At 34.9% G+C, this 18,139-nt stretch overlaps 1 protein-coding gene across 6 annotated transcripts in view; it reads left to right on the top strand.

Moving 5' to 3' along the window:
• The window catches only part of PCLO (piccolo presynaptic cytomatrix protein), a 351,165-nt gene that overhangs the window by 296,967 nt on the left and 36,059 nt on the right, over positions 1-18,139 (top strand). For 5 of the 6 annotated variants that reach the window (XM_030479514.1, XM_030479515.1, XM_030479517.1 and 2 more), the window contains 2 exons: positions 4,200-4,341; positions 6,878-6,945. In XM_030479514.1, coding sequence (XP_030335374.1) covers positions 4,200-4,341; positions 6,878-6,945 — 210 coding nt within the window. Of the gene's footprint in view, positions 1-4,199; positions 4,342-6,877; positions 9,707-18,139 lie in introns of those variants that run through there. The other variant, XR_003990563.1, reaches the window with a different exon arrangement.

Raw genomic sequence — 18,139 nt, forward strand, 5'->3', positions numbered from 1 at the left:
GCTTTGTGTAATAGGAAATTCTGTGCACTATTTCAGAGGAAGCAGCATATATTAGAGTTTTAAGCTTTAATTTCCAATTTCTATTCTTTGTATTGATGGCTGGGCAGCCCAGACATCATTGAAGTTGCAACCCTGATAAACTGCATAGAAAGTTTATGGATAAGGGTCTGGAGGGAGGGAAGGAGTATGTCCTCTCTCCCTAAAAGTGGCCAAATGATAATGCTGGGAAGTGATGTTCAGTTAAGCTTAGTCTCTTCCACCTGATAAGGCCTGAATACTCTTTTCTCTGAAAATGGAAAGCTATCAGCATCATATGCAATTGACCACAAGGCCTTGCCTGTGAGAATTATTTAAAAAGTTTTCTAAGCTTACTAAGAGTTTCTAAAAGGTCTTTTTTTTTTTCCTAAGAACCAGGAAGTAATTTGAAAAAACAAATGGCAAGGAAGCAGTGAAACAGCTCTTCCATACTCTGGATACTTAATATTCAAATGACGGCAATTGCCTTTGCCCAAGTTCCTATTCAGATAAATGTTGCAGATTTAAATAAAGCAGGACTATACTTTGTAGTATCAGGCACCTCTATGATACCAGAAGAGAATATCTAATCTTTGGACCAGAGTGAACCCATGTGAAACTATTCAACTCTCTACAGACCCAGACACCTCCTGCCAGAACCTTTGATGTCAAAACCTGAGAACTTAGGCATTTTCTAACATAGGCAGCTGTAGGCAGCAGCTCTGTAACTCAGAAGTGAACCAGCCTTAATCTCACTTCAATTACTTGTCCTATATGTGGATAGCAACCCAACTGGGCAAGCATGGTGGCAATTGTTCTGATGCTTACAGGGCTTAGAATCATAGAAACATTGAATGGTTAGGGTTGGAAAGGACCTTAAGATCATCTAGTTCCAACCCACCTGCCATGGGCAGGGACTGTTCACACTAGGCCATGTCGCCAAGGCGCTGTCCAACTTGGCCTTGAACACTGACAGGGATGGAGCATTTACCACTTCTTTGGGCAACCTGTTCCAGTGCCTCACCACCCTCACAGTAAAGAACTTCTTCCTTACACCCAACCTGAACTTTCTCTGCTCAAGTTTAAACCCATTATCCCTTGTCCTGTTGCTACAGTCCCTGAAGAAGAGTCCCTTTCTGGCATCCTTGTAGTTCCCCTTCAGATATTGGAAGGCTGCTATAAGGTCACCACACAGCCTTCTCTTCTCCAGGCTGAACAGCCTCAACTTAGCCTGTCTTCATATGGCTTCATAGACCTTACACTGACTAGCAAGACGAGAGTACCACCACAGCAAACTCAGACTTTCTTCTTACAGTTCCTAAGATGTTTGCATTTGTTCAAAGAGGAAGACAAAGGCTGAAAATGAATGTACAAACTAGTCCCTTGCAGATGAGAGCAGGGAACAAGTTCTAACTTTCAACTTAGAGTATAAATCTAACCATGGTTATTCTAACTCCAAGACAAATTATTGCCTGGCAGCAAGCATCAACACATATTCTGAACTTGTATGTTTCCTATATAACCAGCTGCAGAAGCTTAGAGGTCTAGATTTATCTGTAAAAATGTAGTTATATATAAAATGTGGGTGTCTCATGCGTTATGGAGGTCTTTGTATCCAGATTCTTAATTTGTCACAAAACCAGCTGTAAATCTATTTATGGATTTCACCTTGTCACAAACTGATGCTGTAGTTCATTGCTTTTACAGAGCAGACAAGAAAAATCCCAAAACATTAAGCTTTAGAATTTTCAAAATCCAGTCATGAATCTAAACTTGGATCCATTATAGCCATTCACCAAGAGGTCTTATGGGGGAAAAAAACATCAGTATAGAAAAAGATGTAAATTAGTGAAAACAGTAGAGAAACTAAAAATACATTATACTGAATGTATCATCAGGATACAGCTGTTTCAAAAGAAACAGCTATATTTTGATTATAAATAGATGTAGCAAAACTTCTAAACCAATTATAAAGGCTTAATTCAAGATTTTCTGGCTTGAACTAAATTCTAGGTACTTACTGCTTTTAGAAATCCGCCAGTAAAGAAACTACTTCAGGCATTAGCTTTTACAGCAAATTCAATAAAAATAAGAGCCCAGATATGAACCACCCTTTCAGCCACATATGTTATAGTGAAGATATATGCTACACAAAGAAAATTCATGCCTAAGGGAAGGACTAAAGATGGTTTTTTTGTGCTGGCATAATACTGTCTTGGCTTCACGGGTCTTGCAGATGTATGGCTTTCCTGATGTCCTCACGAGGCGTTTGTCATGCCATGGCAAAAACCCACAACCCAACTTAAACAAACCGTCAGAATCCCAAATAAAAAACATCAGAAGTCATACAGGTCATACAAACACTATCAGAACTGAGATTATGGATTAGTTTGGGACAGGCATGAGATAGTCCTCATTCAGGCTGTTGAATAAAGGGCAGCTGGCAATAACGCATTGCAAAGGAGAGTTTGACCTCTCTTCTCTGAAGTGTTGCTTCTGCCTGACCTTTCTCAACACCAGTTTGCTGACATGTCACCATAGTCATAGGAATTCACTCACAGTACCACAAACCAAAAGTGATAAAGCAACCACTGCTCACAGCTGACTGAGCAGCACACAGTGCTGTGCTCTGGCTGTCTGTGCTGGAAAATACATGAGTGGCTTTCTCTCTAGATGAGCTACTGAAAGTATCTGTTAATAACGTTATGATTTTACAGTTTATTAAATTTTTTAAAATCCAAGAAGATAATCTATGATCAATGTATAAAATAATAAAATAGAGCTAAAAATATTTTTGTCTGAAAATAATTTAGACTGACAGATTCCTTCCGTGACTGTAGGTAACAGTGAAACAGAGGAGGCTAATAGAGTTTAAAAAAGAAGTTATGTGACAGCTTGGTTTAGCAGTGAAGAATCACTTTGCTGAGTAAGAGTTCTGTCTTAATTCACAGTTTGCCCCAAGGTTTGATGATATGTGATAACATTCTTCACTACTAGTTTCAATTAATAATCTTCACAAAAAATATTCATTCAGTCCAACATAAAAAATATTTGTTGCCAGTTTAAGGCAAGACACTGTTGGGGCTCTGGCTCTTATTTGAAGTAATTTCCTTATGGATATTTGACTAATTTCTTGTTTAAAGAAGAACCTCTTTAAATGCTTGCATTTGAGTTTCACAGTTCACTAAAATGACATAAAACTTCATTAAGTCTTCACAGAAAACTAACTTTACAACAAAATATTTTTTATCTTCAGTATACACTTTTGGTCAGTTGCAGTAGATGAAACATGATAATAGTAGATATAGGAGAGGATATTTAATAAAAAAACCATCCCAATATCTGTATTAATTTTCCCAGACAACTGTGTTATTCAATATCATAATGTCTACTCTATTGTTCCTGTATTAGTTATTATGTGTAATGTTACTGTGTCCTTTTTTGTTTATATTTCTCAACTTGCTAAAGGCTGCATCCTGGAAGGTTTGTTCATGTAGTACAATAATGTGGAAAGCACAAAATAAGGCGTCTGAAATGAAAGTAAAACATGCTGGTGTGCAGTTTCTACACCAAATGCCCTTAACAATATTAGGGCATCTCCCATCAAAATACGTGCATTAATATTCTAGGTATGTGGTAGAAGAGATCCAGATGGGCAGGAGCAGTTGAGAAATATAATGCAGTAGCTGTGTTACGTCTGAAGAGAGGTGGAGGTCTTCATACAGTCTCTGTGAGAGTAGATGGTGTACTTATACTCCCTTCCAGCTTCCTCTCCTCAAAATCACCAAATGCAAAGAATGTTTCATGAGGAATATAAGGAAGGCCCAGTGGGACTTTTGTTTTACAAGATTACCATATGAAATCTTTCAGATGAATAACTGGTTTTCTGTAGTTTTAATCACAAAAGCAGTGTTAATCAATCTAACCCATTGTTTTTTCCTTCAGGCTGTTGATTTGAACTATTAACATGGCTGGAGAAAAAAAATATGGTGGTATGCTATTTGATTTAGAACAGCTTATTTTATGTGAAAATAATCATCTGGAAAAGATGATAACAATACTAGAATGTAAAGTAAAAAAGCAAAAGTGTTTGCAGCATGTGATTTTGATAAATTTTTCTTTAACATGGATGGTACTGATGTCTTATAAGGTTTTTGATAACCCATTGTTCCCACCCTGTACAGCAAGGTCTACTAATCACCGACCTGCAGAAAGTTCTGTCTCCACTGGCTCGTCAGCCAGTAGCTTTGGCAGTGGATACAGCATGGATAGTGAAGGCAGCAGCAGTGCCACAGGAGAGAATAATCTATTCCCCATCCCAAGAATGTAAGGCTTTTCCCTTAATATACTGTATCTTCTGTGCACTATGTATAGCCCTTTCACTTGCTAGAATCTAGGACAACAATGTGATCTCAGGTTTAGGGGCCAAATTGCTTATTCTACATTGAACTTTTCACTCATGTTGTTCTAGATTAAAATGAGTTGTACTTTCCAGTGGCAAAAAGGTGATCCTTAGTTGGATTTGGCAATCACAAAAAAATGTGTTCCTCTCATTCCTAATGAGAAAAACAAAGATGCATGGAATATTTGTGCACAGAAACACAAGATGGAGCTCTCTATAGAATTATTTAGTTCACATATGCAAAATTTGAGTCCAAATAGTATCATTACTGTGTATTGTCTAGCAATGTGACAGTATCTACTGTTACTTGGTATTTGGCTGACAGATTCACCAGTATATTAAGCATGAAATCAGCCCCACTTCTACTGAATAGCAGAAAGAAGACTTCATGGATTCAGCTTTTCTTTTGCAGCAATTTGTTCCCCTGAATTTTACTGAATTAAATAAAATGTATCCATCTCTCTTATTTTCTGTTAAAGCCTAGACTATAAATTGTTTAAATGCTGAGATTGGACAGAGATGTTAAAAGTTGCACAGGACATTTATATAGAAATAATATGCTTTCTTTTTCAAATTATCTCAAGGGCTTTACATAGCAATGTGATGAAAATGAATGAGAAAATTACTGTTTAACATCAGAGACTTTTGGAATCATTCCTGGGGAGAATGTTTTAAAAATGATGGATAAAAATTCTTATATATCTAAATATATGTATGATTGAAAGTCTAGTCAACATTTTCATTCACACTGGCTTGATAATGACTTCAGGGACTCTCACCTTGTACACTAATTCAGTATATCCATAAGACCACAGCTCAAAATTTGGATGTTAAGCATTAATTACACTAAATAATTCCAAGTGTCTTCATATATAAAAATATTTTGGTTATAAGCTCCCTGCTTAGGTGAAGTTTCTGATCTATCAATAGAAAAAGTGTTGGCTAGGCTGAGTTCTAAACTCTTTACTCTAGTCAGAGTGCTTTAACCATAGGAACACTTAATCATGAAGCAAAATAAAAGAATTAAATAGTGACACTATGGGAAATGTTTAATGAGGTAACTAATTAGAATACTTGCCAATATTAAATAGTTATAACTATCAAGGGAAATTAATCATTATATACAGTTATACACAGCTGAATAAATCTTGTAAAGTCTTTCTATTTTGGAGATATCTTTTTAAAATACTCTTATTATCCAGCTGTAATACCTCTTAAAGTTATTCCTGTTATCACCTCTGATAAGGACCAGATTGTCTATGCTTTCGTATTGTGTAACCATCCATACCAGTATGATGTCTGTAAAATTATATTAATTTTGAATTCAAAGGTGAAAAACAACTGAACAATGTGTAAGGAATTGAACCTTGGGGATGAATTATCCTTGTATCATATTCGTAATATGTTTTATGAAGGGTTACCTCACAGAAGAAGATAAGAATAATTTTCAGTTAAAACTGAATTTAAAGTCACTTTTAAAAGTGACATTTTATGCTAATTTTTTAGTTCATTGTGAACTTGGACAGTTTCTGTTGCTGCTGTGAAACATGAAGCTGGCTGCTTGGTAGCAAAGAATAGCGCTGACTCTGTGGCCCCAGAGGAACGGCATGCATCTGAAGACAGTGCCTTATATTCTCTATCACAGTATTTCAGAGTCTTAAGGCAAAAAGACAAATAGAAGCACAAACATCTCATAGTACCAGACATGGTTTTGAGAGTGATTGTAATCATGCCTTAGAGCTTGTAACAAGTATGTTTAAAGATAGCTTATAGTTTACCTAACTTTCATTACCTAAAAATAGACATCCGTATTGTAATCCAGGTTCTTTCCAAATCCAGTGGAGAAAGATATGGAACTCCAGAGCATGATTTATTCCACTAAACTTACCTTAAGATTAATGTAAGTCTCAGAAGTCAATTGTTTCTTATGCAAAACCCTAAACTGTAACGTAAAAACATCATTAAAAGTAGGTAATGAACACAATCATGCACTACCTTTGAAGTAAACATATTGTAGACCAAATGTCAATTTTGACTCCTTATTATATATTTCACCATTCACTATAACAGGATAAAGTGAGGAGAAGAACTGTGCAGACTGGTTGCAGAATTCCAGGCTGACGGTGAGCACGTAGCAGAAAGCACCTGACGGCCCCATTCTAAAAGAGTACACAGGTTTAGCAAAATGTGATTGCAGTTGCCTCCAAAAGAGGAAAAAAAAAAGTTATTCTTCTGTGAGCTGTCCAAATAGCAATAGAAAAAAACTATTGTCCACTTTATTTTCTTGAAATTAAATATCCATATATATATATATACACACACTTCTTTCTTTGTTTTTTAGAAATACCTGTGATGTTTGTCTTTTTGTTGAGAACCAAGCCTCATTAGCTTGGGTGTATAATTTACTTAGATCTGATCTCTTTATAGTCTTACTGACACTACCACCATATCTTTTAACAGAGGGAAGATGAGCCAGAATGGACAAGAACCAGTAAAGCAGTCAGGAGTAGGATTAACCGATGCAGAAGGTAAAAAGAAATATAAACAACACTACAGGGGTATCCCACATTTATAGAATCAATGTGTTAATTTCTTTTATTGTTATGTTATGTTATTGTTATTGTTATGAAAGATTAGCTTATGCTCTCTTTGTATTGTAAATGAAGATCCTGACCTTCATTTAATCCAAGGGCCCTTCACTCACAGTACCATTGTAATAAGTCTTCAGTTTAAATGAGAACAGTGTCTTACCTGTTTCTTTAAAGTAATTATATAGTTAGATTGCAATGAATAATATCTGTCTTTCAATGTTCATTGCGTTTCATAGTATTGGAATAAAAAAAAATTCAGTATGGAGCTGACTCAGTACGTAGAAGAAAATATCTAATGGCTGCCAGGGTCTATTTTTATAACATTTCAGAATATTTACTTCATAAAACAGTTATTAATTTTGGTGTCTACTGAAAACATTAAATAAAAATATTATCAGAACATTAGGCTTGACTTCTGCACGCACTTAGACAATAGTGAAACTTATCTGATTGGGAAATCCCGAGTGAATATTTTTGGTAGGAATGTTGTGCTGCCAAAGGAGACATTGTAATATTGGAGCTGGAAAGAGCCCAACAAAATGGCTTTAAAAGTTTCATGAACAATGTGATTATCTCTTTCATGTGTAATAATGGACAACTGCATGAAAATTAAGTGACTGTTTTGTATTGAAGGATATGTTAGGAAAATTCCATTTCCCTTTGCTTATGAGGTATATTCCTTCAAGTGCATGTTTCTGTTGACCTCAAACACAAAATTTAATTATCATGACCTTCCTTTTATTATTTAAATAGTACTTTTATCATTTGAATGCATTTCAATGAATCTTTAAGGTATTACATAAATCACAAATTGTAATTCATATATACAATTGAAATTACCTTCATGTTAAGCTCAGTCTTAAAAAACCCAATATTTTTCAGGTTTCTGCAATCTATACATGGGGAAATAATTGCTGTTGCTATATTTGAGGTAAAAGTGGTCTGATACACCACAGATCTGAAGAAATCAAATTAGAATTTGAAGGTAGAACTGTAAAACTGTCTTTTCCAAAGCAAGAATCCTTAACAGTGTATATGCATTCTCCTAAATCTTTCAGTATTCATCATACAAAAGTAAAAATTCAGCTGCTTATCAAACTTCAGTTTGTTCAATAGTATTTTTAAATATTTGAAAAACTATTTTTTAAAAGAGAAACAGTGGGATGAAAATGGGAAATCAGGAATTTTCCATTTTTACTTTGTCATGATGTGTTTTATACAGAATGATAATTGTAAACAAATAGCTTTTCATCATTTTGTTCATCATAAATTACCCTTTAGGTAAGGTTTTGGATCATAAATTTCAGAACCTAAAAATACAAAATATTTTAATTTGATGTGTGTATCATTCAAACAAACTCAACCAAAAAAAAGCCAAACAAACTCCAAACTTTTGAAACATTCTAAAAGATGTGCTTATAACATTTGGTCACTAAAATTACTTTTCTAGTCAAAGTCATGTTTCTGCTCATCTTCAAAATCTGCAAATAACTGAAGAGCTGCAATTCCCTAATTTTCACTTACAATGCAATTCACCTTTCCTAACTTGAGAACTCAAAGAGTTATATCTCCAAGTCTGATGAGTGGTTCTTACTAAGTGTTGTTTTTCTCCATTGAGAGAAGCTGGGACGGCCAGCCAGGTTTTCAGTGTCTGATTTCTAGCTGACTAAGATGGGACAGATGATCAATATTAAATGATAAATTAAACTAAAAGCTGGAAAACAATTCAAGAGCATTTCAGTTTCAGCATGTAAATATAATTATCCTGTGGGCAAGTAGTTCAGAATTTAGAAGAACTCAAGATTAACTGAGAATTACTTCAGTATTACAGAATTATTGTGGTATTCTTTTCATAGATGAACAAAAGTGTATGAAAATCTTCAAGTCTTAAAGATCAAATGATATCTTTTCTGTATATCTGTGTTGTGGACCAGATGAGCTCGGCAATTAACTGAAAGCAAATATACATCGCCAGTTTTCATTAATTTGTAGAGAGGTCCCGTAGTTAACATTTGTATTCTTGTTTGCAAATAAGGATTTAGTGGTGTTATACTTAAAATCTTTTAATACTAGCACTATTTTTACATTTTCAAATATTCTTAATGGATAATGTCTGTGAAAAGTATGCTGTGGGTTACTCTCTTTAAAATTGTGCAGAATAAATTCAATTGCTTAAACATGAGGATCTACTGCTACTTGAAACATTTTAGTCATTCAAGTCATTCACACAGGCCTGGCAAATATGGCAGGGCACTTACAGGAACAGGATCTGTAAGACCAGTAGCTGGAGGGAAAGAAAGGTAGGACCCTCAAATGACAATGAAAACTGGTTTCTAGACAACTGAATCAAAACTGTAACAACGGGGTTTGAGTTCAGCTCACAGGGTTGACACCAAAATTTAGACACCTATGTAAGTGGAATAACCAGGGAAAAATATACTCCTTTTGTAATTGTTTACCCACTAGAAAAATGTGCTGTCTTGTTGGGAATAGTTTTTGTGCTATTAAGATGTAACAATTAAGTTATAAGTATATATTGGAAAACAGTACTATTTACTTTGCTGACATAACCAAATGGTCAATATAAATAACTTTGAGTATTGCTATGATAATCTTTGTTTCTTTGAACATATCATGTCATATTCTGTATTTTCATACTACTTGATAATATAAAATCATTCAGAGTTTTGTTCTTGGACACTGTGTTAGAGTTTTTTTCTGATATGCATGGTCGCATGCTATCTTACCCTGCACATCCTGCTCTGAGCAGAAGAAATTCTTCATCTTCTTAAACTTCAGTAAATCTTATGATACATATTGTGATTTCATTGACTCATGCAAACAGATTTCTCTGTTTCAGAAAGTGCAGTATCTTTTGCTAAAGATTTCTTATGACATTCTGCGGAATATTACAGACATTACAGACAAAAATTGCACTCCATGTAAGGATTGAAACTAACAATTAAAAGCACATGATTAATATCTTGATTCAGTCGTAGATCATGATTGGTCTACCTACCCTATGAAACCACTCAGCCAAAAGATCACAGAAGGTATTTTTCACCTACCCGACTATTTATCCAATGAAGAAATAAATGGGGAAAATTATTTTCATATATTTCAAAAGTAGGAATTTGCTAGGTAATCCCAAGCTGCCATTATTTCTAGTAAAAGAGAGATATATAGGTAGAAATAGCATTTTAATTAGTTTGCTATAAGGAAATTTTGAATCTTCTCATTTCAAAGGTGCTATATACATACAAAACATCATTCCTTTAGGTTTACAGACATTGAGGTTCATCTCAAACACAGACTCCTTTAGGAAAGATGAACATGTTGGTAAGCATGACCTGGCTTCACTCATTCAGTATTTTTTGGACTGAGTGAGTGCTCACAGTGCTTCTGTCATCTTCTGTGCTTGACCTCATTGTTGTTAGGATTTTCAGTCAGAGAACTGTAAACTTTGTTTAGGAACAGAGTGGTTCCCTGCCCACATCTTCAAAGAGAGTCTATGTCCTGAATACAAAAAACTTCTCTACATAGTTCTGCCATAGACCAGAAGCTCGCTTTCTGACATTACTAGTGGCCCTTTAAGCATCATCCTTTGAGTGCATTAAAATGAAGTCTTTTAAGTAAGAAATTCTCTCCCTGTATAAAGGACTGAACCTGGACTGAAAATTGTAGAATATTCTAGTAAAACATATGTAGATGTATTTACATACCTGAGCAGAAGGGAATAGATTTGTACTATTTTGAAATCTGACGATGCACACATACTGAACATCTGCAAGATCATATACTCGTGATATGCACTCACTGTTTACATACCCTTTAATGAACTCCTCCAGGGTTTTTCCTTTTTGCATGCAGTGTATTTGCCTGAGTTACAGATTTAAAAACAAACAAACAAGATCTGTTATAACATCATGCTTTAACAGGCAAATTTTACAGTGCTGTGATTTCCATTTCACTTATTCAGAGTACTCTAAGCTAAAAACCATGGGGGTTTTTTTCTTAATTTTTGAGCTTTGTGGTTCATCAGTGTGGATTATAAAGTAAAAAATTCAGTTTTAACAGTTTCATCACTTAACTTTATATTTAATTAATTAAGACAGTCTAATCTTTAATTATGAGAAAAATGGTTGAAATACCACACAAACCTTAAAAGAGGCTAGGAGGTCATTCAAATAACATTTTGGGGCAAAGGTGCGTGACCTCTCTAAGTGAGGGATTGGCAATCATTTGACTTGTAAATTTTCTGTTATAGGTTTCTGAATAGTTCCGGTGAAATTTTCATCCATATTGTCTGCATAGAATAAACCCTCGAGCAAATTATCTTGCAAATTGTATCACACTTTCTCTTGAAGGGATACCCAGGAGTAATACATGGATTGGCTCTCTTGAGTAAAATAAAGCATGAAACAAGTGGACAGCACAGGCTCAACTAAGCATTGCCACACTCTTCAAAGTAATTAAAATTCAGAAAAAAATGCATTCTCCTTTCACTAGCTAAAGTAACTCTTTTTAAGCCAAAGGACTCACTGTGGTGTGACTCAGACCAGACTAAGGGTTTGACATGTTGCTTGAATCAGACTGATATATATATTCGCACTTTAAAAATTTATCATTTTGATATTTTTTTTTACTCCAATGGTTGAAATATCAGAACTATAATATTTGTAATTATGAGGATGTTCAGAGACAAATGGGTTTAATTTTGCACCTTCAACCAAAAAGTTATAAGTAAGAGGAGAACAAAGGCAGATGAAGGAAAATACAAAGGGCTAATCATGATACAGTTACTTAGATTTGCAAATGTTTTTGCCTATGTAAAAATACGTACTTTTATGTCTTGGTTGTCCAGGCTGAAAATATGGGGTTTACTGCAGAAAAGAAACTTTTCTTGCAGATATCTGTATCATTACACACACACAAAAAAAAAGGACTATGAGATCAAATTAAAATATGATGCTTGATATTCATGAAGGAGTTTATAATTAGAATTTAACTTCTTGCTCGATTAAAATTAAGGTGAATTTTATTGCCGTTGGACAAGTAATGGGGACATTGAATGAAACCACTGAGACTGGGAACAATGTAGGACAGAGATCAGATTAAATATTAAATTTATGTCATTTTCTTTCATAATTAAGTGCAATTTAAATCTTTGTATCTATTAGAAGGTAACTTCTGTGAAACATAAACTCATCTTATGTCATCTAACATGAATACCAGAAAGACACGTTTTAGTTGTTTTTCTCTTTAACAATGCTTTCATGACCATTTTTATCTTTTAACTGTTCTGAAGTTTTAAAAAAAGAAATTAAAAAAAAAATAAAATAAGCAAGCATTACAACATTTGTACACAACATTATAACAAAGGTACATAAGGGAAACCAAATGATAAAACAGCCAGTCACTTCTTTGAAATGCTTGGAATAATTTCTTTAATATTTAATGGAGAAGCACTGTAATTAGGAATAAAAGTGTGAAGAATGTGATAAAAAGACTCAAAGATGGATATTCTGGGTTTGGACAAGAGGGATTTGCATACCTGGTCTAGTGGAAGGTGCCCTTGCACATGGCAGGAGGGTTAGAACTAGATGATCACTTCTAACCCAAACCATTCTATGACATGAAAGAGGTGACAATGACTATGGAAGAATTTGACACACAAACTGCAAATACTCCTGTGAAGCATGAGTGGTATTCTTGAAAAAGATGCCTATTCAGACAAAGGTATTTTGCAGTTGTAGAATGAGAAACACTTTTATCCTTCAAAAGTGGTTTCTTCTGTACCTTCGAGTTCGAGCATCAGCATGCACACCTCACTCACTTTGCCTAATATTTTGTCTTGAGCAGATACAGTCAGTGGCTCTGTGCCAGGAAAACTGCACTTTCTTTTTATTTTCTTCCTATTGTATTGCTCTACAATTAGTGAAGCAACATCAGAACATCACCTGTGTAGCATTGGGTAGCAGGAGTTTGAGAATTGTTATTTCCAAGAAAAATTGAAAGTATCGTTATATCTCATACAACTGCTCACTTCTAGGTTTAGGTCATGAAGTGGCTGAGTAGAGAAATGAATTGTGAATTCACATGCCCAAGTTTACTAGCAAAAGTAGCCTCCAATCAGCCTACAAATCATACACTAATTGGTATTTATTTTTCTTAAATTTAAATTGAACTTTATCTTCAGACTGAAAATGTCTATCTGCCACAACATAATCCCTGATACATAGCACACTAACAGCATATAGATCAGCAGTAGATGACCATGTCAGAACCAGTTGCTTTCACAATAGCAGAGAATTTCTGTTATTTTGGAATAGCGCCATGTTTCTGCACCAAGGCTCGATCCAATTCTTTTCAAGGCCTTTTTAGGCTGGTATCTCAAAACCACAGGAAGCACCACCAATTTTGTTCTTCCACACATGTCATATACTACATCTTTGCTGTTTGCTGCCTTCCCAATAACTCAAATATCTCAGGTACATTCAACCTTTAATCCTAACATATACTAAAACATAGCAGAACCTGAAAAAACAGTTTGGACTTTCAAGTATTTTGCTTGAATCAATAGAATCTTGTACTGACCATGTATGAGACTGTTGACTGAAATGGAGATTGATTCATGGATTTAGAGAGAGACTTTTTGCATGAGTTGCTGCTTCAGTATAGAGGAAAAAGGGACACAAGGGAGTAGAAAATAAGTAATGAAAACACTTGCAGGTAGCCCATTGCATATTAAGGTCCTCATAATGCACCTTCTTTAATATTTGGGAATGCAAATTTTAATTTCAAAAGTTAAGAAGATCAGATATGCTTTCTGTCACAGGGGATCCTTAAGTAATGAATCAGGCCTATGCACTGACAGTAGTCATTATCCCCTATCTCTCTTTCTTTGTTTTTAAGCTATCTATAATATTTTATACATGCTCCCTCAAGCTAGGAATACCCCTACTGCTAATACCTAAATACCACACTAATTTGAAGAAGTGATTCAAGATAAACAACAGCAGCATTGTAAACCTAAGAATTATCAGCTTCCTCCCTAAATGCTGGGAAACATTCCTTTTATCTATCCCTGATTGGTCCAGCACTCTAATTTGCCCACCTGGCTCTCCAGTAATAATTGGAATAATTAGCTCTGCCTTCTTGAGGTATTTGCCAGTGTAATCCAGCTGGTTTTCCTAAAAAGAAGCAGAAAGAATTGAAATAAGAATAAAGAATGCAGCCAGAGATAGAAACATAGAAGAAAAAAAAGGACAAGACAATCTTCTATATTCTTGTGTACATATCACAGACAACATTGCTTTACATAGTTACAAATTGCCCTGTTCCTGAATTGCTATTATAAAGTGTTATTTAAAAAAAAGTAAATAATCCAGGGAGCCTGGCTGGGATTAGCTAGTGGCTGGCCAATGGCTTGTGCTACTCTTGTATGAACTGGAACTGAATGGCTATTAGCCATTAAATCATGTAGCAAGAAAATTAAAAAAAAAAAAAATAATTTTTTAAGCATCCATTAAAAATTCTGCCTTTCCCATGGGTTCTATAGAAAATTAACAAAGATTAAGACGACAAACAAGCAAAAAGAAAACCAGAAAAACTGGAAAGCACATGTATTTAATCTTGAAACCAAAATATACCCTTTGATATGATGCTTCAGTAGTCACCTGGTAAGATAATTTACTTGCCTCATATTCTTAATTATGTTTATTGGCCTAGCTTTTAAATGCATTCCCGCTAATTTAAAGCTGCTTGGGACTTTCTGGAAGTTTCTTTTAGTGACTTCTTCAAGATGTAATGGGCCCACTGTCTTTGGGCTGGGAACTGAAGTGCTAGCAATTCCACCAGAAAGCTGACAAAGGTACATGGTTTCATTTTGGGGGTGTGGGGGGGAAGTCTTGGTAGACTTCAGTAATCTATGTCTTTAAAATTATATGATTATGAAGGAAATCTGATATAATGCCAACTGGCACATTTAGTAGAAATACCAACTAATAATGAAGACCTTCAACACTGTAAAGCAACCAGGGGGATTTTCCCACCTAAATGGGATAAAGGGGAAGATACTGGAGTGTACGATTACTGGACCTGAGCCTATCTGGTGCAAGTCTGAAGAAGGGCTGCTTCACCTAGTGAGTAATTTAAAATGACTTTGAAATAGAGTCACTTTTCATAATCAGTGCTCATTTAGAATCAGTAGAAGTCAGGTTGAGGCATTATCATAGAAGGTGATTTGCTAAACCCTGGATAAATTCCTCTCTGTGATGAAAATGAGACTAGCAGGTACTGAGCTGGGGTTTTAAACGTTGTCTTCCTGGATAATTCAGGTGATCTCTATTTAGCCGTGTGATTAGGACTTGGAATTTTATGCATACTCCAGGGGAAAAGAAAAAAAAGTTAGTAACATAGATGTGTTTTAAGGTCAATAACATTCAGTGTTCAAATATGTATAAGCAATTATGTAGCAGGAATGGGGTTGAGGAGACTTCAAGGGTCATCCCATTGCTTCAGAATACAATATTGTTCCTTAAATGCTTTTGCTGACTTGCACCAAAAAATTCTTAGGGGTGATAGAGACTTTACAGCTTCATTAGTCTGTTCTAGTGCTTGATTATCCTTGACACTAAAATGTTTTTCCTAACTTCTAGCTGAATCTGGCTTGCTGAAATTAATACTCAAGGAAATAAGAATTCAAAAGCCAAGCTCTTCCCCTCACAAGCATAGCATATTTTATCAAGCACTTCCTATAAATAGCTTTTTCTAAGCTTGTCTACAAATGATAGCACAGCTGTTGCTACTGAACAGTTCTGTATTAGAGGTCTACTTCTACCATATTTATTTGAAATATCAAAAGAAAAAGAAAAATTACATAACCTGTCTCTATACTTACCAGTCCTTTGTAGCTCCTTAATGTTTGTAACTCATGTAAAAGGAGCTATTATTGTGTTCTATATGTTTATATATTTAGAATATTATTTATTCTTTATTTATCTTGTTAGATAATTGTATCTTGTTTGGAAATTACAATATTGGATTCAGAAAGGAATTTTTTTATATACTTTCACGTGTTCTTGTAGTGTAAGCCTTTTTGGTTTTTTTTTTTTTTTTAGAGCAATGTTCAAACATTTATCTTGGAATGCTGTTTAAATGCAGATGAATCTGTAACACTTGTAGGTGGGATCACATGGCAAGCTAAAATTAAACTTCAGCTGATATTTATGTTAACATGTGAGACTGCTCAGAATTATTGGACTGTAAGTTGCATTTCAAGACAGAAGTTTTTGAAAATCAGTGCATTAGAATGAATATAGATCTTTCATATGATGAAGTTGCCTAGATGTATTTGACTCTGATGGTAGAGAGTCTGCTTTCATATCTATATTAGAACCACATGCTTTTCCCCCAGTTTATTTTCAGATTAATATGCTTTTCATAATGCTCTATTTTCATTATTTTGTCCTATGATAGTAGTCTTACAGGACTGCAGCTTTAATGAAATGCGTTATCTATTGCAACAGTATGTCAATAATGTTTTGTCTGTTAAGGAAATCTTCTGAGTTTGTATTTCTCTTAAAGAATTCCCAACAGTTTGTTCTGTGTAGGTATTTGTAACTACTTTAGGTTATTATATGTTGCTCTTCCCTTTTGTTTATTATTTATTCTGGTACTAGTAGGCTATGGTTGGGAGGGAATCAAATGGACAGAAGAATAGGCAAATCTAGTGGCAGAAAGTGATATACTGTGTGCGTAGAGTAGGATGCAGTTTATATATCTTTATCTACAAAGGGATTCAGGGACTTTAAACATAGGCATATCCTGCTGTTTTAAATACCCTAAAGTATTTTTCTGCCTCAATCCAGCTGCTGCTTCAGAAAGTCATGGGTATCCCACAGGTTCTTCATCACATCTGCCATTCCTGAAAAGGTATTTCAGTTTCACTAGCACACCTTAAATGACCCCGGATCTGCATATATATAGGCACAAACCTGATTTCCTTCTACAGCCAGGACAGTATTCAGGATTCCTTTCAGTGTCAGCTACCTAGAGTGCCAGTCCTTTTCCACTGTCTGTTAAGAACTAAAAGACTATAATGAAAATTTAGAACATTTATTTTGACTTGCATAGCTAAAGTTTAGGTGGCTGATATTGGATGAGATTAGTTCTACCAAATGGTCCCTGGATTTGCATGTGTGTTAATGCCATCCAGTGCATAGGTCTTTGTTTTCTGAAACAGCCTTTGGTATGTTTTCTCTTTTGTTACACTTTCTGTTTTAAGCTTTCTTTATGTATTTTTGCCTGCCACATTAGCTTTGCGCTCTGATTGTGATGTGATAATAACATGATATGACTGAATTTCCATACCTTGGAAAAAAATGCACAAATCTTCTGGACATCAGCTGGGTCAAACTTCTGATACATACATCTGCCTTTATGTTTCACACTGCTGTAGTAACTAGAAGTTCACATATTTTCCAGAAGTCTGGTAACGTACTGCCTATGATAATTACTCAGTTCGAGAGATTTACTAGAAAAAGCCCCATATGTAACTTGCATCAATGCCTGCTGAGTATGATATAGATTCTTGCTTTTTCCTCCTGCTGTTCATCTAACATAGCATTTATTCACCAGCCTCCTGATCGCCTTGGCTGTGCCTGACTGTGTGTTTAGCTTTATAGAAATATATTCATATTCATGGAATAGTCTGTTATATTTTTAAAGGAATTGGATTCTCACTGATCTCAATGCAATTATTTGACTGTTTATATTATAAACTATGCTCTTTTGACTGGTCTGATCATCCTAAGAGTTCCTTCTTGGCAAGTAAAGGAGAGAAAAGGGATCCTTTCTTTCTTGGATCAAAAAATGTCCAAGCATTTGAGCGATTAACAAACATAGATACCTTAGCTCATTGTCTATATGTTGGTTTTAAGGCTATTTGGTGCTTTTTTTCTTTTATATCTAAAAGCAGTATGTAAAGTCTCTGACTATATGCAGGAACATTTTTCACACTATTTTCCATGTTTGAAAAAGTGAAGTCAACACAATATCCACCCTGAGTATCTTCCTGCATACTCTGTGTAGTAAAATTACATAAATTCCTGCAAAATTATACTACAGC

Source organism: Strigops habroptila, chromosome 3, assembly GCF_004027225.2.
Source record: "Strigops habroptila isolate Jane chromosome 3, bStrHab1.2.pri, whole genome shotgun sequence".
NCBI classification, from domain to species: domain Eukaryota; kingdom Metazoa; phylum Chordata; class Aves; order Psittaciformes; family Psittacidae; genus Strigops; species Strigops habroptila.